Source organism: Salmo trutta, chromosome 20, assembly GCF_901001165.1.
Source record: "Salmo trutta chromosome 20, fSalTru1.1, whole genome shotgun sequence".
Taxonomy (NCBI): Eukaryota; Metazoa; Chordata; class Actinopteri; order Salmoniformes; family Salmonidae; genus Salmo; species Salmo trutta.
Genome location: NC_042976.1, coordinates 42753422 through 42778747, shown reverse-complemented (window position 1 = coordinate 42778747; position 25326 = coordinate 42753422). Strand labels below are relative to the sequence as shown.

At 41.1% G+C, this 25326-nt stretch overlaps 1 protein-coding gene across 2 annotated transcripts; it reads left to right on the top strand.

Annotated features, from left to right (window-relative positions):
• The first annotated feature begins 23 nt into the window (after window positions 1-23).
• On the top strand, window positions 24-24337 carry LOC115156103 (protein Wnt-10a). Of its 2 annotated transcripts, none has more exons than XM_029703403.1 (4): window positions 24-213; window positions 8477-8742; window positions 13488-13861; window positions 22438-24337. In XM_029703403.1, exons 1-4 carry the CDS (start codon window positions 128-130, stop codon window positions 22906-22908), a joined length of 1197 nt encoding a protein of 398 aa, XP_029559263.1. In that variant the 5' UTR covers window positions 24-127; the 3' UTR covers window positions 22909-24337. The 2 variants fall into 2 exon arrangements, with proteins under 2 accessions (XP_029559263.1, XP_029559264.1); XM_029703404.1 differs by lacking the exon at window positions 24-213 and adding an exon at window positions 6418-7199.
• Window positions 24338-25326: the final 989 nt, after the last annotated feature.

The window sequence follows — 25326 nt, the reverse complement described above, 5'->3', positions numbered from 1 at the left end:
GAGATGCTCTCGACTCTATTCCCAAGCGTTGTGTGAGGTTTGATCTGATCGTAATCAGTCTAATTATAACCCACATAGTGTAAACCTCCGTTCTAGTCATGTGTGAGCACAGTGTTTGGATGAAGCAATGATATTTACGAGAGAGACGTGCCGCTGGAGATGGAAGTTCAGCTGTTGTCTGCCCGGTGGACTGACTGAGAGGGGCCCACCAAGGTAGGTGGCAATAGAGTACGTGAGTAACGCAATTACCTTCAGTGTATCATTACTTTGTCCGGATGAACTCTCTGTGTAGTAAAAGTAGACCTTGTTATCCTTCACAGTAAAAAAAAAATTGCTGCTTGGTCGGGGAGTGATTGAGGAACCTGCTGTTTTAGGTTGGACTTGGCAATGCCGGTTCAACAGAAAACAGGCTTCAGGACAGTCCCTCCATTGTCAATAAACACTTTTGTTTGCCAACACTCCGTACGGGAATTTCCTAATGCTGTTTAGCCTATGTCCGCAATCAAATGTTGATTTCTCTGTTAGAACACAGCCTTCTTGTTGAATGTTTATTATATATGGTTCAATTTTATCGAGTCCCGGGACTGTATGTACCAAGCGTCTCAGAGTAGCTGGGCTTAACTAGGATCAGGTTCCACCTTTCCATGTTAAAACCTTTTTTTAAAGATACTAAATCAGCAGCAAGATGCAGTGCCAGCTCAGAGGACGGTATGATCTTTTAACACAAGATGGCGATGTTTGAACAGGGTGTTTTTTTTTTCTCTCCCCGCCGTACCATGCTTCAAAGACAATTCATCGAAATGTTGTGTCGTGAAACAGCTGGTTAATTGCAAGAGGGTTGACTTACAACACTAACTCGTCGGGGTTTGGAGCTTCTTGTCGACTGTTATGGGGCTTTCAAATACTTTACAGTATAGTTCTCTGTTCAAGGCCACTGGCAAGCCCCGGTAATCTGTTTTTGCCTGGTCAGCTCAGTGCACTCACTGGTTGCCTCCCAAATGGCACCCTGATTCTCTATATAGTGCACTACATTGACCAGAGGAGCCCTATGGGCCCTGGTTCAAAAGTAGTGCAGGGGATAGGATGGCATTTGAGACGCAACCACTGTCTTCTCTCTCATCCTTATCTTCATCTCTGTGACCTGAGACCACTCCACTTAGAGGTCGTTTTGAAGGAAGCCCGTGCATAGCATCTCTTCAGATCTCCATCTCCAACCCATTTCTCTCCTCAGATTGTTTAGCAATAATGCCTCGAGCGACTCCTTTCTCCTTCCTCCGGTAACTTTCTGCACTTTCTGTGCAGTTTACCTAAAGTTGTAAAAGTGCCAATCCTTATTTTGATGTGATCCTTGTCTTGATAAACAAGACGTTGGTGGATGATTCACAGGAAGCCGTGGAGAGAGACAGAGTCCAGATGGTCGGGTCAGCACAGCCCACTGTCTATAGCAGAGAGAGAGAGAGAGAGGGAAAGAGAGAGAGAGAGAGAGAGAGAGAGAGAGCGAGAGAGAGAGAGAGAGAGAGAGAGAGAGAGAGAGAGAGAGAGAGAGAGAGACCACCGTCTACAGCAGAGCGAGAGAGAGAGCTCCCACTGTTCAACAACAGAGCAAAGCTCGGAGAGACTGTGCGTGCGCGCATGTGTTTGTCATTTCAGTTACAATACTTACGCATCTGGCCAGCTACTATACTGCAATTCTTTGCGTAATTGCCCAGCAATAAAGATCAACATTATTGTACCTCTTATGTTTTCGACCCTGCGTACCTCTCTGGTTGTATCACCAGCATTGCTCACGCAGATGTTCTTACACAATAACAATAGCGCGCAAACATAGTGTAATTATGTCAAATTAGGGAAACCCAGGATTAATTCAAGCTGCAAAGAAAATAAGTGATGCTCAGATTTTCCTCAATGGGTTGTAGAGTGCCTGAGACAGCTGTTAGGTAAACCCCAGCACAGAGGATTCCCTGCTCGTTGCCCTCCAGTAATTAATACCACATTCAATGCTCTGTTCAAACCACAAACAACTACCTGGTCATGGGATGCCTTTGAATAGCTTGAGGATACCCAGACACAAGACTTCAGAAAATAATAGAATAGAATAGAATAGAATAGAATAGAATTGAATTGAATTGAATTGAATAGAATTGAATTGAATTGAATTGAATTGAATTGAATTGAATACACAAATAATAGAAGAGAATGAAATAGAATAGTGGAAATCGGTGCTTTTTTTCCCAAGAACATTTCACGTTACTAATTTGTGGACTGCATTCTGGATGAAAGATATCCCAAAATGGCTTAGGTTATATTCTGTCTTACTCTACTGTCCAGAAGAGGGAGCCTCGGTTTTCACAACAGCAACTTTCCCAAAGTCCATTGTGTCCCCAGTCTTTTTGTAACTCACGGATGTAAAGACACTGTAACTCCATGAGCTCTATGTATCTAGATACAGTTGAAGTCGGAAGTTTACATACACTTAGGTTGGAGTCATTAAAACTCGTTTTTCAACCACTCCACAAATTTCTTGTTTACAAACTATAGTTTTGGCAAGTCGGTTAGGACATGTTCTTTGTGCATGAAACAAGTAATTTTTCCAACAATTGTTTACAGACAGATTATTTCACTTATAATTCACTGTATCACAATTCCAGTGGGTCAGAAGTTTACATACACTAACTTGACTGTGCCTTTAAACAGCTTGGAAAATTCCAGAAAATTATGTCATGGCTTTAGAAGCTTCTGATAGGCTAATTGACATAATTTGAGTCAATTGGAGGTGTACCTGTGGATGTATTTCAAGGCCTACCTTCAAACTCAGTGCCTCTTTACTTAACATCATATGAAAATCTAAAGAAATCAGCCAAGACCTCAGAAAGAAATTGTAGACCTCCACAAGTCTGGTTCATCCTTGAGAGCAATTCCCAAATGCCTGAAGGTACCACGTTCGTGTGTTCAAACAATAGTACGCAAGTATAAACACCATGGGACCACACAGCTGTCATACCTCTCAGGTAGGAGACGTGTTCTGTCTCCTAGAGATTAATGTATTTTGGTGAGAAAAGTGCAAATCAATCCCAGAATAACAGCAAAGGACCTTGTGAAGATGCTGGAGGAAACAGGTACAAAAGTATCTATATCCACAGTAAACCCAGTCCTATATCGACATAACCTGAAAGGCTGCTCAGCAAGTAAGAAGCCACTGCTCCAAAACTGCCATAAAAAAGCCCGACTATGGTTTGCAACTGCACATGGGGACAAAGATCGTACTTTTTGGAGAAATGTCCTCTGGTCTGATGAAACAAAAGTAGAACTTTTAGGCCATAATGACCATCGTTATGTTTGGAGGAAAAAGGGGGAAGCTTGCAAGCCGAAGAACACCATCCCAACCGTGAAGCACAGGTGTGGCAGCATCATGTTGTGGGGGTGCTTTGTTGCAGGAGGGACTGTTGCACTTCACAAAATAGATGGCATCATGAGGCAGGAAAAATATGTGGCTATATTGAAGCAACATCTCAAGACATTAGTCAGGAAGTTAAAGCTTGGTCGCAAATGGGTCTTCCAAATGGACAATGACCCCAAGCATACTTACAAAGTTGTGGCAAAATAGCTTAAGGACAACAAAGTCAAGGTATTGGAGTGGCCATCACAAAGCCCTGACCTCAATCCTTTAGAAAATTTGTGGGCAGGACTGAAAACGTGTGTGCGAGCAAGGAGACCTACACACCTGACTCAGTTACACCAGCTCTGTCAGGAGGAATGGGCCAAAATTCACCCAACTTATTGTGGGAAACTTGCGGAAGGCTACCCAAAACGTTTGACCCAAGTTAAACAATTTAAAGGCAATGCTACCAAATACTAATTGAGTGTATGTAAACTTCTGACCCACTGGGAATGTGATGAAAGAAATAAAAGCTGAAATAAATCATTCTCTCTACTATTATTCTGACATTTCACATTCTTAAAATAAAGTGGTGATCCTAACTGACCTAAGTCAGGGAATTTTTACTAGGATTAAATGTCAGGAATTGTGAAAAACTGAGTTTAAATGTATTTGGCTAAGGTGTATGTTAACTTCCGACTTCAACTGTAGCTATTCACACATTCTACAGTCAGTATGGGTACAACCCAAATAGCACCCTTTTTCCTATATAGTGCACTACTTTTGGTACCCTGGTTTAAAGTAGTGCACTATAAATGGTATAGGGTGCCATTGGGAAAGCACTTATAGTCTTCCCATGGAAACATGGGAACAACAAAAGGCAGTGTCACATGAAGGACTGCACTTGTATCTTCCTGTGCTCTTATGCATGTCAGACATTAGAGAGAGGCAGAGAGCGGCAATCTACGTCCCAAATGGCACCCTATTCCCTATGTTGTGTACTGCTTTTGACCAGGGCCCACAGGACCGTGATTTGCGACACACCCTATTTCAGCCTGACCTCCAGCATGCCCTTTCCAGATAAATACACTGCATAGACACCACACTCTTTCTGCATCATTTCACCACACTTCTGACTCTCTTCGCTATAATCAAAACAAAACAAGCCACATTTTTCAAAAGCCCATAAAAAGTTTAAACCCTCCCCGAGGCGACAGATTAGTGTACCTTCTGTGAGTTGTTAAGACCGTCCAAAATAAAGTTCCACTCATCCCCAAACTGTTTTCAGTCCCACAATGACTAGTTAATTGAAAGCCATTCTGTTCTTCCTCCCAGAAGATTGCGACATAGATACAAAGGAACAACAAGATCGGCCTAAACTTTCTATGGCACCATGCATCTGTTGAACAGTGCAGTTTCAATAAACATGATTAGAACTATAATGTCTTGGCTTTTCATGAACTAAAAAAGTTCAGCCCCAGCGTTGAAGTGTCCCTGTACACTGTAAGTCTCTTTATTTTTTATTTGTATACAAATTCTGCAGAATTTTACTGTACCATAATCACTCAATATGTGTAGTGTTTGTTACTATGGAGATGTACAGTAGTGTAGATGGGTATTCTCCAACAAGTAGAATGGCTTATTCTTCTATATATATATTCACTAAATGTGATTGATCCCTATTAATACTGTGAATAGTTGTAATGTAGTACAAAAGTAATGAAGCAGCGTTTTCACAAAAGGGGAAACTGAAATTCCCTCTGGGAAAAATATCGTTATTCTATTCTAATATGATCGTTTTTTCACCGTCTGTCCATTTTTCGACTGGAAGGGAGAAAATTCTTAGAAAAGGGATGTTCATTTGATAGCAAGAGTTACCATAGCATCCCTTCTGCTATTTGAGCAACAATGCAGTACAACCTTTCAATCAAATTCATGGCAGATTTTCCCCCCTCTCCTCTGAGCCTCTGAACACAAGGGGCTTCTCCCAACAGAGACTGGTCGTAAATTTGTAATGAGGGACATAAATACAAGCACAACTACTTAACTTCAAGAGAATGGTAGGTGGACAGAAAAGTTGGAATGTAATTATAACTGACAAGAAAGTATATTGGTGAATTTTCATATTGGTGAATTCATAGTGCCTATCCTGAAATATGAATATAGTGTCAACTGCAGTAATAGAATAATAATATAATGATATAATCTACTGTATAAGCCTTTAGATACATGCTATTGGTAGAAAATAGCCATGGTTGGTCCCTGGACAGGACACTGTAAAGCATATTAAGTTTTAACTCAAATGACTTGAGGAAACTAATTGCCATGACTCATTTGAGAAAAACAACACATTTTTTGTAAGTTAACCTACCCTTGGTTGACTTGGGACCGATCAATTTAAATGAACAGCAAATGGATTCCCCAGTGAACAATGGGAAACAATTAGTCTCCTTGTGTGTTAGAGTCCTGACTGCAGATCTTCTTGGCAAAACCCCACGGCACACCAGATGGAAGCAGTATTTTTTTTTTCTTCTTGAGCTTCTAACATTTTGCTATTCATTCTCTGAGAGGAAATGTGTATATTGTAATGTATGTGACGTGAGGAAAGCAATAAGTGAGTCATTTAAGCAGAACTGTGACTCAGTCGTAATGGCTCACAGTGGTGGTTATCTGCAGTAGTATGAAGCAGACAGTGGGACAATTGCCATGTATCTACTCCCGGTCAAGTAGAGAGGTTCAGACCATATGAACTCAGGTTGTGACTTCACATCGTCAGAGTGCACTTTACACTGATGGCAGTGGCTAAAGGTTATATGGTTTCATTTCTTCATCCCACCCGCTCTCTTAAAAGCCTAATATGCGTCATCACGTGGCTTGGAAAAACTTTGTATTTAGACAATACAGCTGTTAGGAAAATAAATCAATGGACATTCAAATTAGGGTTGAACAACTATAAAGTAACTCTAGTCAGGAAGAAAAGTTACAATGTCATCATATTTATTAACAGTATTATTGAATAGTATTCACAAAAGTGCAGTCTGATCACTCCCATGTCAACTCATTATCTGACTGAAAGTAAGTCAATTAACTTTTTTTTTTGTATCATCATCCTCAATCTCATCATCATCCTCATAAGAAAAGAGGACTAAAAGTATTTGCTGCTGTCCCAGACTGCCCCATTTAGACCTCTTATCTGGGAATCTCCATATCCCCTAACAAGACACTTGCGCTCTTTCTGCCGCTTTTCTTTGCTCTGAGTGACGTCGAAGTGGGCTGGCAAAGTGCTAAGTGTTGTAGTTTAGAATGCTATCAGTAGGCTATAAGAAAAACATCACAAGTCAACGAGACTCAAGATAGTGCGCGTTAGTACACCCACTGCTTTCGGATGTATCCCAATGCTTATATCTTGGCGGAGCTATCGTACAATTGCGCAGACGTGAGATAGCGTGAAAGAGTGTTCAGTCAACTCACTTCCAAACTTATCTTCATTCAATAAGTTATAAGAAAGTGCAGTCAAGCTTTTTCGTTCTTTAAATCACTTGTCCTGCAGTAGTTAGGATACATCCAGCACTTTGCCTGCCTTTTATCAGATCTCAAATCAGATGCACACTTGAGCCCAGGACCTGTCATCCTCAAACTCCGTCTCCGGGAACTCTGGAGTGGACGAGACTTTGATAAAGCTGTCAGATTTTAGAGGGACATAAAAGTTGTTGTACGCGCTCTATCTCTGCACGTATCTTTTGTCAAAAGCGAGCCACACAATGGAGTTCTCATTCTGCCGCCTAATATGTCTTCTGATGGCTATCACTCTGTTCAATCAAAGGTGAGTTGAGAAGTTGAATTTACTTACTTTAATATTTTACCTGAACATTTATTTGAATAGTAGCTGGATGCCGTTTACTTTCACCGATGTAGCTATTCATCTTCAAGGTTTACTCATAAGTTAATTAAATAGATAATTGTGCCAGTGTTTATATAAAGTTTATATCGGAAGTATTTGTACAGTTGCTACACTATTCAGGTGTGTTTTAATTACATAACCTAGCTACAGTTAACCTGGCCTGTGAAGGCGCAGTCAGGTTCATTATAGGCAATGCTCTTGTTTGCAAATCATATTGTGCAATTATAGCACTGTACAATAAATAACTCAAAACAAGTTTTAGCTTTGCAAATCCTGTTTGTCTAACATTAGAGGGGTTCGGTTTGTTATAAATCACATAATAAGTATAATATTGCAGATAAAACAGGCTTTGTTCCATGTTGGGTCAGTGTAGGTAGCTACTTTAGATACTGTAATAACCCAAAACTGAATGAAAGAGTTATTCAATATGTATTTATGATCAGGATGCTATATCACAGATAGACTACATTTCAATCATAATAGACATAAGTGTTCCCAAGTACTTTTCTAGGATTTTTTATTAACTTGAAAAGTTATCACACACTTGTGGGATACGTGTTTATTTTTTATTCTTGCCAACATGTGGTTCCATCCTCTGTTGTGACATGCCCCTTCATTCAGAACCAAATTGCAAGATTTCAAGTTTGTTGTCACAGAGTGCTTTGAGACATGGTCAAAATTTGTTTTATTGGTGTTTTATTGGTACATGTTTATACATGTTTTATTGGTCAATACTATGATTACAGTAACAACTCAGCAAATATGAATGATTGCACAAATGGAATTTGATGTAATGAACTTCATGCCTTTGTGTGTTTGTGTGTGTGTGTGTGTGTGTGTGTGTGTGTGTGTGTGTGTGTGTGTGTGTGTGTGAGTTAGTGAGTTAGTGTGCGTCTGTGTGTGTATATATATGTGTGTGTGTGTGCAATATATTTAAGAATGCATAACAAAATAATAATTCAACAAATATTTTTTATTTCCCCACTGTACAATGTACCGCTTTCAGACCTTCAAATGCTTCATGAGTCAATTTTGTCAGAAGCAATTTCCAACCATAAACTCTCAGAAGTGTAATACTGTAAAACACCTGACTCCTGTCTTGTGAATGACGGCTGTTACACATGATTTACAGGGCACAGAAATATCAATCATGCACTACAGAAAAGGCACACCTTAACATCAAACCTTCTGTGTTCCAGGGTAGATTCCAACGAGATTCTCGGGCTGAAAATCCCCAATATTGACCCCATTCTCAACGCCAACACCGTGTGCTTGACTCTGCCTGGACTGAACCGCAGACAACTGGAGGTGTGCATGAGAAACCCAGACGTCACCGCCTCGGCCATCCAAGGGATCCAGATCGCCATCCATGAGTGCCAGCACCAGTTCAGAGGACACAGGTGGAACTGCTCCAGCCTGGAGACCAGGAACAAGATCCCATACGATAGTGTGGTTTTCAAACGAGGTGAGTCACCTTACAGAAGGTACGGGGTAGGGAACCCCCTTAGTTAAAAAGGGTGCTTCTGATTACCACGCCTGCATCCCAAATGGCACCCTATTCTCTATAGAATTCCCTTCTTGTAAAAGGTATTGCACTATAAAAGGAATAGGGTACCCTTTGGGGCATATACCACAGGTCTCCTTTACTCATTCACTTCACACGCTGACTCACAAAGCTGCTTGTCATTATTATTATTGGAAGAGTTGTTGGTTTTCTGGCATTTGGTTATGGATGCGTATGTTTTGCCTGAGGCAGAGAAACTCTAAATGATAGATATTAACAGACACTTTTAAATGAGGTGATTCATCTGCTAAGAAATGCATACTGAATGAATATTTTGTTACATAGTTGCAGATACATTCAAATATATTTTCTTGTACTACGTTTTATTTGAACTGGGCACCAACAAACATACAGTAAGTACAGTAGCCCGATGGCAGAAATAAAGCTATTAAGCTAATGTGAGTCTTAGTTTATTTAGATGCTTTTATGAGTGGGTTTTACAAATGCAGCATATTATGCATGCCCTAACTAATTGTTTGTTTGGATATCTAATTTTACTACAGGAAACGGATGTCATATCCTCTTTACCTCAAACATATATCTGCTTGTTGATTAATTCTGACATACTTTATGGGGCCATATTTCTACATTAACGGGAATTAAAGCTAAGCTAAAAAGCCAATGAGACACATAAAGTGAGCCTTCTCGAGACCTGGCTAATGCTTTTACTCTCTGCCAGTGCAAGTGCTGTGAATTTGCTCTCAGCACTTTCCCAACTCTCAGTGGCAATACATAAACCTGTTTAGTTGGTTTCTGTAAGACAAAGTGACAGTTTTCTTTAATCTTTAATTAATTTTCCCACTTCCTCAGCCATCAGTTCAGCCGGGCGTGCCTCTCATTTTAAATTATTTGTTAGACTGATTTGTTCCAGGTCTCTCGCCTCAGCCTGCTTGGGAGGAAATCTAAAACAGCATTTTCATGTCTGTGTCTCTGGACTGCATCTAAGTGCTGTCCTCCGCCCCCCATGGAATCATGGCAAGATGGAGAGGGAGAAAAAGTACTCTGTGTGTGCGTGCCTGCATGCGTGTGTACGTGCGCGTACGTGTGTGTGCGTGTGAGTGAATAGGGGATGATCAATGAAACGTCATCGACTATATCTTATGTATCTAAACCAGCGTTTCCAAAACTACGGGTCGCAACCCCATGTGGGTTTGCCTGATTTGAAAATGGGGTCGCGAGAGAAAGTTTTGAAAAAAATATATATAATTTGAGCTTGGTTCATAGAGCCAGGGTTACATCAGTAACCTCCAATAGCTGCTAGATGCGTTTGTAGTAAAGAGCGGTTTCTGTTTTCTTCCTACAAATGTGGCTCTATCTTTTGAATTGTTTAACCTTTTACTGCAGTGGGCTAAATCAGGGCCACACAGAGTGATTCTTGGTAGTCTTAAACAAATCTACTTTGAAACACAAGTATACATCTCACACATGGATATGAGCTTAAAAAAAGAAGATACCTGTACCATGTCAGATATAGAGTTGAAATGTTTTCAATTTTTGTTTGCATCCCAATATTACACTTTAAATACTTCACAGAAGACTGAAATATAACAAAACCATTTGACAAAGAAAAACCTGATTTTTGTAGTATTTAAAAAATAATCTTTATTCATTATGAAATTAGGAAAAATATTACTAACATTCCACCATGAGGCCAAAGATGGTACTTTTGGTCATCGACTGCAGGAAAGGGCTACGATCCAAAATATTATGACAATCACTGAAAGATAACTCTCTGTTTCCCTCTACAATCGCCACAAACCTCATTAGAAGAAACCAGGCACTAAATCAGACTGGGGGGAGAAGATCATACAAGATCATACAAGATCATACAAGAAGATCATACAAAATTATTACCTGAATACTTCCCAATACCTTTCTGATGCATTTCAATACTGTCAAAAGTACTGTCAGACTGATTTGTAATAGACTGTCATAGCCCCAATTAAAAAAGTAAACATTGGCCGTTGATTCCATAATTTTTTTTGCATGGTGGTGTCGTCAATTTTATGGGGGATCAAAATGGGGTCGCGGCCCCAAAAAGTTTTGGAACCCCTGCCTAAACCCTTTGGATGCTTTTCTTTTAGGCATGGTAGCATTTTTTTAAACATGTTTTGTGAATAGTGCAAATTTCAGACATTACCGGTTCACACCTGATTGAACAGTGCAGTTTTTCATTAATCATGTGCTCCATCTAAGGTAGACAAAAAAGGGGACAGAGGTGAGGCAGCTTTCAAAGGTCTAATGAATCAAGCTCAAATCTGCATTGAACTGGGGTCATGGCCAGTTTAGGACTTGGGTCTGAGCATCTCTTTTTTTAAATGTTTTTATTTTTGTAGTACTTTTAACCCCTTTTTCTCCCCAATTTCGTGATCTCCAATTGGTAGTTACAGTCTTGTCCCATAACTGCAACTCCCGTACGGACTCGGGAGAGGCGAAGGCCTCGGGAAAGTTGAAGAACTCGGGTCTGTAGTGACGCATCAAGCACTGCGATGCAGTGCCTTAGACTGCCGCGCCACTCGGGAGGCCGAACTGAGCATCTCGACAATAGTGACAAATAGGGCTGTTTGGCTGTAAGATTTTGAATCAAACTGTAAGCTTTAAAGGGCAAATTAGCAGTTGAAACAATCTCAAATCGTTTATCCCGCCCCTGTTTCGGTAAAAAGCTGAAGGTTGGGTCTGGAGAAATGCAACCTCTCTCAAGTTCATAGACAGAGCTATGGATGCAAGGACTGACCATCCATGACATCAAATTATAGTTTTAACCATGTTTTGAGGCTATAGTGTTTATTTACATTTACTTTGTTTACAAACATTTAAGCAAAACAAGCCTATTCTTTGTGTTCTTATCGGGTATGCCAGTTTATCTAAGCTCATGAGGCATTACTAAGTTATATTATTCAAGAATCAATGGGTACATATCACTAATTAAGTCCAAAAATAGATGTTTCAACTGCGGATTGCCCCTTTAAAGTCTTGAATTTAACAATTTAAAAATGTTTGTTTAATAACACAACATTTCTCTTCAGTAAGTTATTCTGAGAAGGGATGGTTTTACAGGAACTCAGGGAGTCATGGTTGCAGGCTATTAAGTCTGACCGGCACTAAGGAGAGTACAGCATAGACAGATACTCTGTATGATACCCTGTTACCCTGTAAATGGGGAGCACTGGACAGAGAAAGTCTAGTCCCATTAACTTGGTGTAACAATGTTAAGATTCTCTAGCACAACTGGAGAAGAACCCTCAGAATCACCTTACACACGTGTGGATCCACTGTCAAAGATGTGTGGAATTATTACATGTATATAGAGTCCGTGGGACAGGTCCCTGCCCTAGGCATAAGCAACATAGGCTAGTGGCCTAGTTACAATTTAGACTTAAATCGGCTTGAAAATCTATGGCAAGACTTGAAAATGGCTGACATTTATTTTTACGAATAATGTGCAAATATTGTACATTCCAGGTGTGCAAAGCTCTTAGAGATTTACCCAGAAAGACTCACATCTGTAATCGCTGCAAAAGGTGAATCTAACATGTATCGACTCAGGGGTGAGAATACTTATGTACATTTAGATTTTTTTGTATTTCAATTTCAATAAATGTGCAAAGATTTCTAGAAACGTATTCACTTTGTCATTATGGGGTATTGTGTGTAGATAGGTGAGCAAAAATATATATTTAATCTATTTTCAATTCAGGCTGTAATAACAAAATGTGGAATAAGTCAAGGGGTATGAATACTTTCTGAAGGCATTGTACAGTATGTGTATTTACAATCCCCTTCTCCAAATAGATTACAAATTTACCTAGCTCTTATCAATAGCTCTTATCAATTTATACATTACAGTGCATGGAGAATGCTGTTATTTCTATCAGGAAATAATAAAGAAGATTATTTTTGGAACCGGTAGGTTCCCTCGACCTTATTCATGGAATCTTTGTGCGTTAAGGTGGTGGAATTATGAGGGAATGAAATGAAGGTCAGAATACAGTGTATCTGTAGACACACCGCTGCTACACCTTCATTTCTTTGATCTCCACCTCGAACGAATAGCGGTTGAGTAGCATGCTGTTCTCGTGCTTAGGTTCAAGGTCAGAATATGCACTGAGAGAAAAATGCATAAAAAGGGAATTGCCTTCCATTTACCCGTGCTTAACTTGAATCGGAATCCCCCCCATTTGAAAAGGCAGGCAGATCAAACGGCTGCCAACAGTAGCCAGGCTAATTGTAAACATGCCGGAGAGCTCAATAAAGGGAGAGCTTTAAAGGGGATTAACAATACGCTGCTCATATCTTCTGCACCACCATCGGCCACTTCCATCTCTGCTTATGATCACTGTCAGATCCTTGTGTTGAAAGGATGGTTGATGGTGGGGGTCTGTTCACTTTCATTCCCTGAGCCTGGAGACATGCAAGTGTTTGGGCTTAATTGCTATTGTCCCAGATGTTTCTCTGCCTCTGTTGTGAGGCACGGCGGGAGTTCATACGGGTACTGCAGTCTATGTCATCAACCCATCAGGGCTCATTGGACTTCTCCTCAGCTCAACAGATAGTCATCTACTGCACTGTACTGTATATGCAGTAGGAATCAAACGGTGTACAGCAGGATTCTATCTACCCCTTGCTTTTTTGTCCCCCCCCCCCAGGTTTCCGTGAGAGTGCTTTTGCATACGCCATCGCAGCGGCGGGCGTGGTCCACGCCGTGTCCAACGCCTGCTCCATGGGGAAGCTGAAGGCGTGCGGCTGTGATGAGAAGCGGAGAGGCGACGAGGAGGCCTTCCGCGTCAAACTGAACCGGCTGCAACTGGAGGCCATCCACCGAGGGAAGGGCATGGTGCACGGTGTCATGGAGCACTTCCCTGCAGACCTGCCCGGGTCTCAGGACTCCTGGGAGTGGGGAGGCTGCAGCCCCGATGTGGACTTTGGGGAGAAGTTCTCTCGGGAATTCCTGGATTCGCGCGAGACCTACAAAGATATCCATGCCAGGATGAGGCTCCACAACAACAGAGTTGGCAGGCAGGTGAGAGGAGGCGTTTCAGCTACTGAAGGGGGCTGTTTGGGGCGTGGTGGGTGGTGGGAGTTATGACTGTGTAGAGGGGTTCACAGTACAGCTCTCTTCTCTCTAGAGAAAATACTATTTGAGAAGGTCCGGTCACACAAATTTCCTAGGTGGCAAGGTCTGAATGCGTAGTAACAAACCCCCACCTCGCAACCCATGCGACCCCAAACTTTTCAAACCGTTCACACCCCTCTTGTTGGTGGAGGGAAATTGCTAATTACCTGCAATTGTGCCCATTTTGCCACGTATTTTGTGTGTTCATATGATACCAAACGTCGAAGTCTGACTGAGTTCCAATTTATTTGTTATTTTTTAGCCGGGATCCGTGGTCCGTATTGACCCCGTTCTCTGGGTCCGGATCCGGCCTGTGGACCACCTGTTGAGTATCGAGGACTTAGTTTGTGGGGGCCCATAGGGCTATGGTCAAAAGCAGTGCACTTAGATCACCATTTGGGGCACATTCTTAGTTCACTGAGGAGTTTTTAATGGAAAAGACACATTAATGCAGGTACAAAATGAGAGGATTACGACTCGAGTCCTAACGATAACGTCATTTTGAGGCACATGCTCTGATTTTATTGGCTCGGTTGTCAGTAGTGACCTATCAATACAGATTACTCACTGATTTCTCCACATGATGCAATGGCCTTGCATCTGTGGTCTTTTGAGCCAGGCTTCCTCTCCCACTTAGTTCGTAATCAGGCGGTTGTAGCCTACAATAACAACCATGGAAGCAGCTGCGTATGTTGTTTGAAAGTACTCATAGTTTTAGTATGGTTTTTCAGATATCAATATAGGGAATTGTTAATGGATTGATATGAAATAAATGTCATAGCTGACATTTATTGGCAGCGAAGGTGTCGTCACCACCCCTCACCATATACATTTTCCTATCATTGTTACGTTTCAAAGCAAGATGCCTCATTGTGCTTTTTGTGGACAACATAGGCAGTTCTCCTGTCTATGGGATCTTGCAATTTGTGCATGCTCAGTTTAATCTACTTATGTGTTCCTGTGGCCAGTGTAGCATTTGGCTAATAAAGAAGCCTGGTTATGATGGCTATATAGCAGTGGTTTGGAATTCGAACGTAAACATTGACAGTTTCCTTCTGAAAAAACATGGTTATCCTTAACTCTAGTTTAATTTGGTTGACGTTATGATACCATAAGTGATGAATTGAATAACATCAGTATGGTATTCCACGGGTATTTTCCCAGCGTATAGTTGATTTCGTGGACAGATGCTTGGGGTTGCCATGGTGTTATTGGTCTGGTGTTAGACTAATTGGATAATATGAGTCAGATTTGTGTTGCTCCAGATGACAGGAAGAGTAGCAGGAGCATGGGATTGGTTTTGGGTTAGTCAAGTATGTTTTATGAAATAAGCAGAGAAGAGAAAGTGCCCAAATAGGAAATAGTTAACAATAGAAATGTTGAGATACTACAGTTACTACGTACCACTCCTACTCCTACTGCTTCTACTACTACTACTACTACTACTACTACTGCTACTGCTACTGCTACTGCTACTGCCACTGCCACTGCTACTGCTACTACTACAACTCCTGCTACTGCTACTGCTACTGCTACTATTACAACTTTCTACTACTCCTACTCTTACTGCTCATGCTCCTAATGCTGCTACTGCTACTACTGCTACTACTACTACTACTACTACTACTCCTGCTACTGCTACTACTACTCCTGCTACTGCTACTACTACTAATACAACTCCTACTGCTCCTGCTCCTACTGCTGCTGCTACTACTACTACAATTACTGTTACTATAACTACTACTATTACTACTACTAATACTAGTATTACTGCTACTCCTACTCCTACTCCCTGTGCTACTGCTCCTTCCCCTACTGCTACTACTACTACTACTACTACTATTTATATTACTACTACTACTACTACTACTACTAATATTACTATTACTACTACTATTGCTATTACTACTACTACTGCTACAGCTCCTGCTCCTACTGCTGCTGCCACTACTACTACTACTACTACTACTACTGCTACTGCTACTGCTACTGCTACTACTACGACTACTACTACTACTACTATTAATATTACTATTAATACAACTACTACTATAACTATTACTACTACTATTACTATTATTACTACTACTACTACTCCTGCTCATGCTCCTGTTACTACTGCTACTTCTACTACTACTACTACTACTACTACTACTACTGCTACTGCTACTGCTACTACTACGACTACTACTACCACTACTACTACTACTATTAATATTACTATTAATACAACTACTACTATAACTATTACTACTACTATTACTATTATTACTACTACTACTCCTGCTCATGCTCCTGTTACTACTGCTACTTCTACTACTACTACTACTACTACTACTACTACTGCTACTGCTACTGCTACTACTACGACTACTACTACTACCACTACTACTACTACTATTAATATTACTATTAATACAACTACTACTATAACTATTACTACTACTATTACTATTATTACTACTACTACTCCTGCTCATGCTCCTGTTACTACTGCTACTTCTACTACTACTACTACTACTACTACCTATTGTTACTGTAGATGATCACTCCCAGGCAGCACTGTTGCCATACACAAAAGTAGCAGTAAATTTCACATTGTTCAACGCTTCCTCCCGAGTAATTTGGTCTTGTATCTTTTCATCCGTTTACTTCTGGTTTCCTTGATTATTCAGACAAAACACAAATGTGGAGTTACTCAGCCAGGGAAGGAGAGAGAGAGAGAGAGAGAGAGAGAGAGAGAGAGAGAGAGAAAAAAAGAAAAAGAGAGAGAGAAAAAGAGACAGATGATTGTCCTGCTTTTCATGTGCAGCAGGGCCGGCAATAAAGCCATGCTCTGCCCTGCGCAGTGACCCATTCGTGTGTCCATAGCATAGGCACAATGAGCCATGAAATGATTTCCTTCTTGGCCAGTGATATACTGTAAAATCAGATGACATACATTGAAAAAACGAATGTCATTTCTAAATCTACAGTCAATGTAATCCTCTTAAAAATTTCAGAGTTTCTATGTTACATACTACAAGACTAATGTTGTTAGTTGGATGACAAGACCGATGACATATGATCATTGTTACACCCCTTTGTTTTAGGAAGTTGCAGTGTTATGACAAAAGTATATCAACATAGGGAAGATAGAGAGGCGTAGCTAGCTACTGACTTTTGATCTATTTGACAATCAGGGTGATAAGTTGCAGGGAAGATTCATATTTTGGGCACATTGAAGCTCTGTTTTTGACAAGAGGCCTATTTGGCAACAATAGCTGGTTGTGCTAGAAATGTACCTGCTGCTACTGGGAAATGCTTTGAAACTGACAAAACCGCTTTTGGAGACAGCTTCTTGAAGGAGAGCCAAGAAAACCGGAACTATTAACACACGCACTGGTTGAAACAAAAGCTATCCAAGCTGATATCCAATTACCCTGTCCAACAGTTGCAACTGTGTAATTAACAGGAAGTTTATCATCGAATGTATTTCAGTATGGCACAATGACATTTTTCTGGAATGTATATGCAGTTTATTGTGAGCAGTTTTAATGAACTCAGTGTACATTATCTGACCTGTGTTTTGATACAGATTTGACCAGAGTTGCGTTCAAAGCTGCAGAGTCTGTGCATCTGCCAGTCGTCTCTCAGGTCAGGTTGCACAATGCACTGAGTATGTGGAGTGCAGTTCTCTTAGCACACTTCATATATCAATGCTTTAATGAGTTCTAAGCTCGGGGAAGAAAACAACTGAAGGTGCAAATGAAATACACCAAAGCACTGTACGGAGACATTAGAGGTACAGTATGACTCATGGAGTTATGCATCGTTAGAAGAACACAGCCAGAGCAGCACCTTGATAACTTCAAACAGAGCAGAAAGCCCCCCCCCCCCCAATCAAAATGAAAACACTGACAGGTGAGGTCTCGAATAATACCTCCACCCTCCTCCACCTCCCCCAACCCCTCCCCTTAAAAAGGAGCTGTCTTTTATAGAGGAATGTGGCGGTTTTAGTGGGGTATACATGTCGCCTCATGCCCACCCTCTGGTTGTCACGACGCTCAGTCTTGTTAAAAGCTCTAATTAGTGGCTGTTGGCTCTTTGGAAACAGATGTTTAAACCCAGCGAAAGATTTTAGACATCAAACACGACGGAAAGTAGAAAGAGATTCGCCCTTCCTTCCCCCCCAAATACTGATTTCAGAGAAGTTGATCAGGGGAGAAAAGCGCCCAGAAAAAAATCAATTTTTTAACCAAAGCACATCCGTCTCATTCCAACAATTTTCTCTGAGTTAATTTTAAGCAAATGTTTAGTGTACAGCAGTGTGTCGTGTATAATTATGTGATGATTGATTGGAACGTGGTTTTCAAAGTTCCCGCTGCGTGATTAAATGTTTACAGTGTCTGTCGATAACATGGAAACATTTGCAAGGGTTGTAAATTCCTTTCGCTTACATTTTTCATTGGAATCACTCAATTTGACCAGCACAGCCGCAACAAATGATGGCATTATTTCACATAGCACGTCTGTATTCCCAGCTACGAGCAATGTGCCTGGAAGTAGATATCAGCGCTCTGCTTTTATGTTGTATATTTTCATTAATGAGGTCTCTCTCTCTCTCTCTCGCTCGTATGTAGCAGAGCTTATTGCACATTGACTGGGCCTTGTGACTGCTTGGTCTGGCCTTTATGAAGCGTTTACGGTGGCCTGTTGGATCTCCATTAGAGATTCGTAGCATCTAAGGAGAGGGAGCGTTCCATTGGGCCGGGCAGTGGATCAGTTTCACCACCCTGGTCTAGGGTCTCACAGGGGCACCACCACAACAAATGCTCAACACTGTTTAAGGCCCAGCATGTGGAAGCTATCGGTGTAATAACGTTTTATTAAAGGGCCCAAATTGGATCTGTGAATGTTGTGTACGATTAACTGAGAGTAATACTGCATGCGATTGTTGTGTAGCGAACGGTTTTCATTGGGTTGTTACTTTACGATGAAATCGTTGTTCACTGTCAGTTATTGTGTGGCCTCGTTTGAATCATTCTTCGATGACGTGTTTAAATGACCCTACTTGATGCTGAAACTTAACGTGTTGCGGGTTTCTTTATATTCTTTGAAATCTTGGCTTTGTGTCCCTTTATGGTTATGTGTCTTTGAAATGAACTACATAAAGCAGTGTGCAATGTTACTTTGTTCGTAAAAACGGACGTTTGACATTCCAGGACAGATTTATCGCCCACGAATATCTAAGTTATAACCCACAGGATGTAGCTAACTTCATCACTTAACGTCATATTTGCTAAACATTGAGTCGTTATAGTACTCTAAATCTCATTGAAGATAGACAATATACCAGTAACAATCCTACAAACAAGACAGTCAACAGAAGTCATTTAGGCCATAACATTTTAATAGACTATTCAATCAAAAATAATTATGACACAAAAAGGATGAGAGGAATAGGGGATTAAGCATGATGACAATATTAAACAGACACGCCATTGATAGAGGTAGGAACATGGTTTGCGTCCCAAACGCCACTACATAGGGAATAGGAAGCCATTTGGGATGCAAACATAGCAAAGTGTTTAAGCGCTCTGTACACCATGTAATACCTAGTATTGCCTGTGGTCCTAATCTGCTACCAATATGTCTTATTTGATCTCAGTCTGGGGCTGGTTTATAGAGGAGTCTGTCTCACTCTTCCCCAATTAAAACAGCCCAGATGTGTGTTTTTAACAGTGGTCTGCCAATGAATTTGAGGGCAATTACTTCTGAAGAAGTTTTTTTTCCCCCTTTGCATAACTACAATGTTAGTTTATAAGACCTACATATGTAGTCCACAGTTTTCATTGAGACTGACAGTCAAAGTGCTGAGACAGAGGCCTTTGGAGGTTATGACCATGTGTAGTTGGACATGAACGCCTCCTCATACAGTATGAGGGTATTCAAATCAAGACGATACGCTAGGGAAAAAAAGGGTTTCTTCGGCTGTCCCCACGGGAGAACCCTTTGAACTATCCTTTTGGGTTCCGTGTAGAACCTAATATGGAAAGGATTCTACATGGAACCCAAAAGAGGTTCTACCTGGAACCCAAAAGGGTTTCTTTAAAGGGTTATCCTATGGGGGCAGCCAAAGAATCCTTGTATGCAGTTTTTTTCTAAGACGATACAGTTGTAATACCGAGGTACCAGTCTTTGCTAAATATTGTAAGTATTGTTTGTTTATATCTGACAGTTACCATGTATAATATGCTTTGTGAACATGAGGGAGTATTGTATGAATACACTGTAGAGTGAGACCTGTACAAGACAGGCAGTATTAGCAGTGTAACGAGGCTACGGTTGCGTTCAAAATGGCACCCTATTCCCTATGTATACTGTGTATCCCATAGACCATAGGGCTCCAGTCAAAAGTAGTGCGCTACATAGGGAATAGGGCGCCATTTGGGGCGCCTGGGAGATGCTAATCAATGGATGGCAGACGCAGACACGACCATCAGATAGTTCCTGTACTCTGCTCTCTGTTCTCCCCTCCCGGGCCTGTCTAGCCTCTGGGCCTATGAGTGAGATTCTAAAACCCAGTCAGTTCCGCTTCCAAAAGGGCACCATAAATCACTGCCATATCAGCGTCTCTCGTCAGGCAGTCACTTCCAGGAGAGCTCAGCTCGGCAGCGGCTCACACACTCTTCCTCCCGGTGCCGCAGGCACACCCACGTCGACTCAGCTCATGCCCCCAGGTGCACCCTGGGACACGGCTTGGAGGAAAGGGAACAATCTTCCTGATCTGATCATCATCACCGCAGTCATGTCAGAACGGGTCACTTATGGTAAGAGCAGGCAGGTCCCATTTCCTAAACTGTGACAGCTCTGAGGTTTCATGCCAGTTTTGGTTTCAGCCGTCTCTCATTTGAGTGTGTCATTTTTGTGTCCCCCGCGTACAGGCTTCAGGATATTGCTTCGTCCAGATTTTTGTTGTTGTGGTAAATAGAAAACCTACTAGTTAGACAGTTGATTATGAGAATTTATGAAAACAACTACAGTAGGGGATACAATTAGACCGGCCAGTTCAGTGTGTATCTAAAGGGTTAAGTGGGATACTGTTGCGTAATTACAGGGTGTATATATAGCCAGAAGGATGCAGTTCAGGGACGTAAGTTGGTCTAATGTAAAAACGAAGCTAAAACGAAGCTGAAAGTATTTCCCCAGGTTTGTGATGGTGGTCTGATTGGGTTGTGATCGATAGTTGTTAGCTTCAGCCCCAGTGAGATCAAGAGTGTTGTTTCTCTTTCCCTATCATTCCTAATGGATGACTCAAGTGGGTCCATTTATCACTCTCCCACTCTACCAATTCACACAGAATATCACTTTCTCTCTATTCAATGGGAACACATACGAGAGGCCCTGGAATGGAAACCCACAGCACGCAAACCCAAGCCTTAAAGAATTCATGCTCCTCCACAAAGTATATCTGCTTTTGGCAACTGTTCAAAATGACCTTTAGTCATAGAGTGGCTAAGACGAGCCCTTGGCTCAAACCGTCAGAGCGCTCTGTTTAATGGATCAGAACACAGCTGAATAATAGAGTGGGTTTCGACTCGTTTCGACCGAGGGAAAACACGTTTCAGGGTCTCCTCACTCTTCATCAGATTCTATCTCAAAACAAAGAAAGAGAACCCTGCACATGAAATAGTGCAGTTTCATCTCAGCCTGTTTTAGCTCTGACTCCCTCACATACTGTAGTAGTAGAAACGTAATCCTTTAGCAATCGACAGACTAAACTTGACTTCTCTCAAAGGTTTTGAACATCTTTATGTGTGTGTGTGTCCCAGGGCAGCTACGTAGAGGCCTAGGAGAGAGTAGAATGTGGGAGTGCTGAAGGTGTGTGTTTGTTCTTTGCACTGTTGATAGGGGTGGGTGTAGGAGCATCTGTCAGTGCTGAGGGTGGCCCCTTTTCCTGTTGGTAATTGGATCTAAAAGTTTATAACTCAGGCTGACAGATGAGTGCATTGTTGAGAAAATGGGAGGTCTGGGAGTGTGGGAGGGACATCCTCATTCGGGATGTGAACTTGGCATTGTCCTGAAAGAGCACTACTACAGTACAGCTTCTTCGAATCAGTTATTCCAGGCAAAAACGTCTCAATAGCAGGCTAGTGCATACATACATACTTTTGATGCCTAATTGGTCACTCAGCAATATAAAGCACCCACACACAGCCCATGTTAGGAGCAGGGGCCAGGATCAAGTGGAAGGGAGTTCCACCACCTTAGAGTGAGACATAGTTTAAATAAAGTGTATTTCTGTTGAACATTACTGTATGAACACTTAAGCCAATTATTGTAGTGACAATTATGTGATAAATGTTAACAGCTGTGGAATGAAAGAGGAGTCTAATCACAGTCTATATGATTTGCCTAATTTGATGAGGGAACATGTGTCCTACTACAGGATGGGATGAAGGAGGATGCTAACGTGCAGTTCCCTGTTCCTCTCTGTGCAGGTGGTGATGGACCACATGAGACGGAAATGCAAATGCCACGGGACATCAGGAAGTTGCCAACTGAAGACCTGCTGGCAAGTCACACCAGAGTTCAGGGCGGTAGGCTCGCTGCTCAAGGAGCGCTTCCACATAGCCACCCTCATCAAAGCCCACAACAGGAACACGGGCCAGCTGGAGCATGCCCACCACCCCACACACAGACGCAGATCCAACCTCAACGAGCTGGTTTACTTTGAGAAGTCCCCGGACTTCTGCGAGAGGGATCTGCGGTCCGACTCGGCCGGAACGCAAGGGAGGATCTGTAACAAGACGAGTCCAGAGATGGACAACTGTGAAAGCCTCTGCTGCGGGCGAGGACATAACATCTTACAGCAAACCCGCAGTGAACGATGCAACTGCAAGTTCCACTGGTGCTGTTACGTGGTCTGCGAAGAGTGTCGAATAACAGAGTGGGTCAGTGTCTGCAAATGAAGAAATGCAGAAATTAAATAATATATCTTTTTTTAAAACAGGGAAAGACTGCAAAACACCCATTCCCTTTGCAATGGACTGCCATTTCCATTAGTAGAATGGATTGCACGAAAACAAGACTGGAATATAACCAGTTCAAAGAGGTGTACAATAAGAGTGTGCACAGCATGTGTCCAACCACCATAGTTCAGAGCATCTGGAGCTGCACTGCCTTTCATCTCAGAAAGTGTTTTTAGATTAAAGATAGTGAAATACTATGGACAATATTAATAACTGAGCACTCATGAATTTAAACTAGGGTTCTGAAAATGACAAATGGCTGATTTTGTTATCTATAGATGTAAAACAACTGTCTGGGATTCCGGTAATTTAAGAAGAAGAAGAAGAAGAAAATGAACAGCAGATATATGAAAGAAAGAGGTTGTTCCAGAATGTTATGTCTGCTCTTGCTTTATACCCAGAGCCACAAGTTAATGATGTTAACTCATATGGGTTGTTTAGTAATGTTTCAGGTTACAAAATGTGCCAATTCAATATGGCAATCTACAAAATGGCTACCATGTGCCTCAGAAAAGTATATTTGTCCATACTGGTAAAAAGAAAGGAAATGTGGACTATGTTGACGGTTGCGGGTGTTCTATTGTAAGGATGGAGTTGTGAAGACAGAGGGTCAAGTGATAGAGACATGAGTAGTTATACAGAATGGACAGCCTGAGGGCAATGGTGGAGCTGACAATGAAAAGACTGGGCCAATTGGTCTGTGCTGCTCTTGGTACAGTTAGTGGTTGCAAACTCTGGTAATCTATAGCCCTACCTTCACACTACTAACTGTTACGATATAGTCAATGTAATAAAGCACTACAATTATCTCATAGGTTTGACTCAATTTAGTTTAAATGTTATAAAACTATCATAAAACCACCATTAGAATTTGTACAGATAAATGGTTAAAACTCAATGCAAATATATGGTTGTATATATCCTTGCTTGCCAATAGGTCCATTGTTTGTCTGTGTTGTGTGTTTTAGTATGAAAAAGATTATTTCCCCATAGAATATATCAAAATGCATTTCATCAAATACCTTGTCAGTCAGGGTAAATTATTATGAGCAAACACATTGTGTCTGTGTTTAAAAAACTTATGTGTTACTGGTATATTGGCACAGGTTATTTTGATGCAGATTCTTAGTTTGCACATGCATTTTGTTCTGGAGAACTTGTATTTTGGGGATATAACATAGCTATATGCAATTTGTTATAAATGTATTATTTTTCATGTTCGATGATCATGGTTATTTTCTAAGTTATTTTATTTTTGTGGATAACTTAATATTTGTGAAGCAATAAAGAACTAAAGTATAAAAGGGAATTTAATGTGATGGAAAAATTAGAAAAGTACATTTATTTAAAAAATAAAGTGTAAAAAATATATCTTGTCATGAGTCAGCAAGTTTACCGGCAATGTACATCATCACGACTTGTTTGCCTTCCATAGACGCTTGCGTGCAGCACCACTGTGGCATCCTGGTTTAGTGATGCGTTCTCAGTTCCCTAGTGTAGGATGAAGTAACCAAGTCAAGTGTAAGAATGTGAGAGATATGCTTTCAAAGTAAAGAGATGTGCACTATTAATGTGCAAAGTCATACAGACCTATTCTTATCTAAACATACAAGCTGAGAAGAAAAGCTCTCCCTCTTTGCTGAGCTATGGTAGGAGCTTGGCATCCAGTACAACTTTCAGTGAATTTTTTTTACCTTGGTGAGGACTGCTTGCACTGTGAGAACATGTTGTGCCTCAAAACCCTAGGTTGAAGTTTGACATGTATGTTTTGCAATCCGGACAGAGATATCCCCAGGCCTTTTGTCAGTCTACAGTGAGCCTCATCAGCAGCCAAATTGCAGCGAGCTGATCATTTTAGCCTTATATAAACAGGCAGAAAATGTACAAACAGTACACATAGAAGAAGATGTTAAGCTTCCCTTTGATAATTCCTTTTGTCTCTCCTTCTTTAAAAAAAAAAATAACCTGTGACATTAACATTTGAATCATGAATAGGTATAATCATCCAGATAAATACTTGGTAAATATCAAATGACAAAGAAATGGACAGCAATCAATCATTGGCACTAACTGGTGCATGCATCCAGGTCTGGACTTGTGCAGTTCATTAGAATAGTATCTCCTATTGGTCTTGAGAGTATATCCCAGTTATAGTTTATTCTAAACATAAGTACCTAACATTAGGTTGATGATTGAGATTTTGATTTTTGATCCCATTGCATGAACTGGCAGATGTGGTATGCACCTCTTTTATAAAAATAAAACATTCTGATGCTGCAATACTTCGTGGAGAACACACTGGACCTACAGTAAACACATACTCGTCTTTGCACAAATTCACTATCCAATAGTGCACCC